Source organism: Juglans regia, chromosome 15 (genome assembly GCF_001411555.2).
Source record: "Juglans regia cultivar Chandler chromosome 15, Walnut 2.0, whole genome shotgun sequence".
In the NCBI taxonomy this organism is placed as follows: domain Eukaryota; kingdom Viridiplantae; phylum Streptophyta; class Magnoliopsida; order Fagales; family Juglandaceae; genus Juglans; species Juglans regia.
The window spans coordinates 1802307-1809230 of record NC_049915.1 but is presented as its reverse complement, the minus strand read 5'-3'; the positions used below and the strand labels follow the sequence as shown (position 1 = coordinate 1809230).

General features: G+C 33.2%; 1 protein-coding gene and 1 non-coding gene across 2 annotated transcripts; one reads left to right on the top strand and one right to left on the bottom strand.

Annotated features, from left to right (window-relative positions):
- Positions 1 to 413: 413 nt before the first annotated feature.
- Positions 414 to 992, top strand: LOC108983489. Its single transcript, XM_018955134.2, has one exon. It carries the CDS (start codon positions 414 to 416, stop codon positions 990 to 992), a length of 579 nt encoding a protein of 192 aa, XP_018810679.2.
- Positions 993 to 6186: 5194 nt separating this feature from the next.
- Positions 6187 to 6257, bottom strand: TRNAG-GCC. Its single transcript has one exon. It is a non-coding gene; the product is annotated as a tRNA-Gly (tRNA).
- Positions 6258 to 6924: the final 667 nt, after the last annotated feature.

Here is a 6924-nt window from a genome sequence, read left to right as displayed (position 1 = left end):
ACAGATTTTTTATGTTACAACTATAGGGCTGTAGAGGGGAGTGCTCTAATGACAGGCAACAACAATCCTTGTGGAAGGCCTTGTGGAAAATGAGAGTTCCTAATAAGATAAATGTCTTTGCTTGGAGGGCATGCAAGCAGGTTCTACCTTCCCAACAAAAGCTACTTAAAAATCATGTCAATATCGAAGAACCCTGCTGTTTTTGCAAACAACAAACTGAAGACACAGCCCATGCATTACTATACTGCCCTAACATTCATTCAAGCTGGTTTTCATATATTCCTCTCATTCAACAGCTAGGAGTAAACTTACCAATATTGCAAGTAGCTTTGGCAGTATTAAAGCAAGGATAGGAGGATGATCTAGCCTCTTTCTTTGCTAGTGCTTGGGGATTTTGGTGGAGAAGAAACTAAATGGTTTATGAGCAAAAAAATATTGCAGTCCAACAGGTCATTGATCATGCTCTTTCTGTTATAAGAGCTTATATTGATATGAAACATTTGCCTAAGCGGAAAGCTCGAGAGTATTATGATTGGAAGCCCCCACCAACGGGTTGGTTGAAACTAAATGTGGATAGTGCTGTTTTTAGTGAACTTCATAAGGCAGAGGTGGGTGTGGTGCTCAGAGATGATGTTGGTAAGGTGATATTGGCAGCAAGCAAGGTAGAGTTTGAAGTGAATACTGCTGAAGCCATTGAATCGCTGGCTATTTTTCGTGCCTTACAGCTGTGTACTAGTATGGGGATCCAAAGATTGATTATGGAATCAGATTGCTTGATAGCTATCCAAGTGCTCAACAATGAACTTGTTTCTGATGCAATGTTAGTTCCATTATTGAGTGAAATAAGAAAGTTGTTAAGAGTGTTTGTAGAGTGTAAATTTCAACATGTCTATAGAGACGGTAATCGGGTTGCTCATTCTCTTGCGCGATATGCTTGGAACGTTGAGAATATCTCAATGTGGAATGAGTGTTGTCCAAACTTTATTTCTTAGGCTGTTTGGCTTAATAAATGTTTGTAAACTCTTTTTATTAATGAGATTTCAGATTTTCTATTGAAAAAAAAAATTTGTACAACTATATGAGGTACAACCAACCCCAACCCAAATGGGTATGCAACTCTAATCTTGACATTGCAACTCTAATCTTGACATTGCACAATCATGTTTTAATCCAAATTTTGTTACTGTTGAGCAACATCATCCAATTTTTTCCATACAATACATAAAAACTTTGAAATATATAAGAGTTTTGTTCACGTTGAGTCACGTCATCTAATCGTGTATAAAAATACGTTGAAAATTCATATGTCGAAGAATTTTAAGTAATTTAAAATTCAAAAAATTTAGAACATTACATGTTGTTTACAATCAAAAATTATATTAATAGTGTGTGAGTAATATGTTTAAAAGACAAAGTCAATGACTCATGCTACCTAATGTTGAGATCTTGGAGTAGTAATTCCAATGTGAGACATATTGTTAAGGTTCAAAATGTTTAAGTATGACTATTGTATTGTTTTTGTCTCCTATATAAAGGTTGACCTAAGAGGTCAAGACAATCCAAAATACAATTCTAATGATTTTATATACTTTTCAAATGCAAAAATTTTAATTTATAATTTGGGTCGAAATTTTGTTTTTAGACCAAAAAAAGAATTAAAGACCCAATGAATTATTAGACTGAGCGGGGGGCGGGTCGGAGTGTGGTTTCAATCCCACTCCACAGTAGCAAGGGGTTGGAAACTCTCCCCCAGCATGATGCAGGGTGGGGGGCAGGGAGGGGGTGTCCCCGTACCATATGATGCAAGTAGCACCCTTACTACCTCTATCACTCACTCATCTATTGATCCAAAAGTGTATCGATCTATCAATCCCACCGCTAGATTAGCACAATAATCAGCAAGTGGGGTTCAAAACTTGTGCATATATGGTTTTACATTCCATCTAGCTACCATCACTGGGATCATTGATATCATGCATGGTGGGATTGGAAAGGAAGAAAACAGCCGGCCTTTTCTTTTTAAGTTCTTAATTTTTACAATTTGCAATTTTGCATAAATGTGTCTACGATGCAACTGGAATATGTGGGTCCCAACCAACTATTTGACAATTTTGGATTAGACCGCAACTTATTTAATTAATATTTTCGAGATGATCCAAAATGTTCTGGGATTTTTATATCATACTTTTGTGTGTAATTTCTTAAATGTTAACCATATTGCCTATAGTCCAATTACAAAGCGGACTTTTCATGGGCCAGCCTTAACTTACTAGAATTTCTTAAGTATTCTTCTATGTATATAGGATTTCTTTGGTTTTAACATGCATACTACCTATTCCAACTCTATACATATATATATATATATATATATATATATATATCGAAGTCTTCAATATGTATATATTATAAAAGATAAATTCTTCTCATAAGCCACTATTTATCATCACACACCCCACACTTTATAAAAAACATTCTCACATTCTATGAAAAAGCTATAGGTGTAGGGTGTGAAAGTGAATAGTAGATGATGCATAGCATTCATCATTATAAAAATAGTTCTACAATCTAAAGTATCATATTATTAATCTACTTTACTTTGTGAGTTACTCTAGCTACAAAGTAATTACACAAAAATAATCTCACAAACTGATGTAACTTGATGTAGTTTATCAAATTGTAAAACATATATGATGTATCATATGAAGTCATGCCAGTTTGTGAGATTACTTTTATGTAATTCCTTTATAGTTGTTCCTCTTATTTTTATGAGATATTTTTATTGCTAAAACTTTCTATTTTAACAATATGATAGTTAATAATTTCAAGGATATGCATATTAGAACTTAAGATTCAAAATTCAGAGACGGCAAAAACAAGATGCTATTATAATTACTCAAGGTAAATAAGCCACTGCCGGTTGATACCCTTTATCTACCTGTAATAAAAACACCCTGAATCTATAGACTCTGGACAACCTCATTATTTAACAGGTCTCGATCTTAACGAATACCATTTTATCTTCGGCTTCCTCAAACAAAAAGCCACTTATTTAATAAAGGTTTCTGGTCTCTAGGCTCCATAACGATCATCATCCAGTTAGGAAAACTATACACATTACTTGTGGATTCCTGTATAATAACATACAAATGTCCATGGATAGCCCTTTGTCTCCTCCATCTTGCGTTATTATTGCATTGAATGCCACTAAAAATCGCAATCAAGTTGAGCTTGATCACATCATTGAAGGCGTGGAGGCGGCGGGTTGCATTCTCCATGGCGGCGACAAGCTTGTCGTGCTAGGAGTCCTCCGTAATCTCCTCCACCCCAGTAAGTGTTTGGGTGGATTTAATATAATTACTGCATGTTTCTTAGGAATCAAAATTTTTATTGTTTTGTTCTGTGTTGTGGCTTACTACATCTTGAATTCAACATCTGTGGAGATAACACTCTGCTTTTGCTCCTTGGCTTGTCCAACTTCTTCCCTGTAAGCTTATTAAAAGGCATATGTACCTTTTTGTTGAAAACTAATTAGTAAATAATATATGAGTGTTCTGCTATTAGTTATTATATTGGTCTTCATGCTACTTACCATATAAATAAATTTCTGTCTATTTTTTTCATGTTTTGGCAAATATATCTATATATATATATATATATATATATATATATAGTGGGTTACCAACCCAGAGCATGCACGGATGATTTACCTGTAATGAGTACTCGTGCAATGGAGGAAAGAGTTTCAAAGAAAGTTGATTTTTATGTAGATATATGCTCAAGAGAAGTGCTAGAAGGCTTGAAGATCAAGGGGTAATACATGCATGCTGTGAATTCCTTCATATTAACACTATATATAATGTTGTCTAACACCCCGTTTGTATACTGAAACGGTTTCATCTATCTTATCTCAATAACTTTCTCCAATTTTCACATAAAATATGATAAATAATTTAATTTTTTTAAATCTCAAAATAATAATAATATTAAAAAATAATATTCTAACAATATTTTATTCAACTTTCACATCATCTAAAACCATATATGATATATCTCATCTCACTATCCAAACGGGACCTAAATATTAAAAAAATAAAATAAAATGGATGGCTATGAATTCATATAGAATAACACTAGATACTGTCGTGGATTGCACAATACCTTTAAAAAAGTGTGGAAATTAGTTTTTTCATGTAGATCCCTTATTTATTCACTTTTTTCAAAAGGATTTGTGCGACGTTTACACACTCAACAATTGTAAATATCATTTCTCATTCAAATAGCATGCATGGATCATACTTTTATTGCTGAAATTATTTTAGGACTCGTTAGATTTGATGGTGCTTTTACCCATCGTCTTCATGGGGGATAAGGATCATCTCTATTTCGAAGGAAACTAATACTATCTATGTGATGTTAATTAATAGATACTATCCATTTCAAATGAAATGTAAAATGGTTTTTCCCCCTTTTAAGTGCATGACTACTGTAGTACTTAGTGCTTAATTAGGTTGGCAAATTTATGACACACTAAACTCAATGTAAGTCAATGTAAATTCTATGAGTTCTTCTACTTGTAAGTCAATGTAAATAGCACAATTGTCAACATGATATAAGTGGATTTATGACAACTTTAAGCATTTTTAATTTTAATTTGACATATTAGCAATATGGAAGACGCGCATGTCCTCCAAACCGACTTATAAATAGAATTTTTATTCAAGTCTATCATGTAATGGAACGGATTAATTCCATAGATTAGGTGCCTTTGCTCATATTCTATTTATAAAAAGCCCACCTAAGCTTTGTAAACTGACAACATTTGTGCACTTAAAACACTTTCTCACTTCTCACCATGTGACTCAACTCTCTTGATGATCATGTATGTATATTAATTGTTTTCTCTTTTGTTGTTCATGATCTTGATACTTTCTTTTAATTTACAGGTCAGCATTGAAGTCAAAATGACGGCTGGTTTTTCTGACTGTCCAAGTGAATTTCTGAATCAGCATTAAATGTTTAATAAAGGTTATGGAATTTGATTTATGTGTCTATCTCTTTACTACTTCATTTCATTGATACGTTTGTATGTCTTTTAGTTTCAATACTAACCCAGAAACCTTAATTAACAGGTACCGTAGACGGGATTTAAGGTATTACTTGAAACAGATATCTTCCAAGATTGCAATAATACGACATAGCATGTCTGTGGAAGTTTTGAGACCTTGGACAAGAGATCCGCATAATATAGAACACATCCTGTTCTATTCTGTGTTCAAGCCTGTTCTAATATCAAATGATCATGACAGCGAAGACATGGAGTCTGTTAACTCTTATAAAAGCTTCCCCTAATCCAATGGCTCTCCTAAAAACTCCATTATGAGAAACATGACGATGCCTTCATCTTCTGCATACAATCAATGGAAGGATTTGATGGCCGAAACTCGACTAAGAGATAGAGAAATTGCTCAATCTCTGAAAAAAAATGGTGGGTTTGTGTTAAAGGTGACGTTTTCAGAGGGTGGGTATACGTTTTGCTGTAAAAAAGACAAGTTGGCAAGCACTAACTTTGGTGTGTGGTGTATAAGGCTGCTGCACAACAGTTGTCTTTATATATTATTTACATGAATAATGCTATATAAATCTCAAATAGACAAATTTTGTACAGACTTTTTACAAAAAAGTAGGTCTCAAAAAAAAAAAAAATGGTTTGTTTACACTTTTTCAAGGTGTGGTTCATTTTTTTATAAATAGACTGCACGAGACTTATCTATATGGGGCTTGTACAAATCGTTACTTTATAGTTTTGCTAATATTCTTTTTGCTAACTATTTATATCACGATTTATAGTCTGTTTATTGATTTGGAGCAGAAGACAATGTGCAGCTTGAGGCAATCCTGCAGGCTGTTTCAATTTCAAAAACTGGGAAGAAGACTAGCCTCTGGGAAGAAGAAGCAGCAGCAGAACCTGAAGGGAATGAGAATCTAACGAAGCCGTGGCTACAGCTTAAGAGACACAAATAGCTTTGGAAGTGTTATTAGTAAATCATTAATAGCTTGTTGTGCTAAATAAGGTTAGGATTGCATATGGACATAAAAGTTTGTAGCCAATAAAAATTATTTACATAACTACTACGTACTTCCACGTAAAATTTAAAAAAAAAAATATAGCTGGTTTGTAAAAAGTAATGCACCAGCCGGGAATCGAACCCGGGTCTGTACCGTGGCAGGGTACTATTCTACCACTAGACCACTGGTGCTTAATGCAAGCAATTTTGATAGAAACCTATCAATTGACAAGCCCCAAAGTATGAAAAATCTTTTTTTTTTTTTTTTTTTTTGTGAAGTCCATTTTTTTTATAATAATAATACTAGTATGACTATGCCCTTTCATTTCACCCCTTTATTTTGACCGGTCATGTATTTTTCTTTTATTTATTAATTAAAAAATTGACTATTAGTGTATTGATTTTTTAAAATAAAATATTTAAAGATCTTAAAAAAATGTAAAAATAAAAAATAAAAAATAAAAATTTTGCCTAGGCAGCATGCACAGCAATGACTGTTGGGCGGCAACCTAACAACACTCTTTGTACAAATGTCTTGCACAAAACTTTTACTTTTGGAACTTGTCTCTAACATTACTTATTTTTATAACTCTTAATCAGAAATTTTAGCCTAATCATTCATGGAAAAGCATCCTCCCCTTTTCTCCCAATGATTCAATCATCTCAAGTTGAACATTTGTAGGATTACATTGGTGTGCATGCTGGGGGGCTTCACCTAAAGGTTTGGGCTTTTGTACAATATTGTATATGTATCATAGAAAATGATTTATATATAATATTTTTCACATTATATTTTGCAACAATATGTTAAATGAGAGATAATTTTGTATAACTCTTTATAAATGTAACATTATTTTAT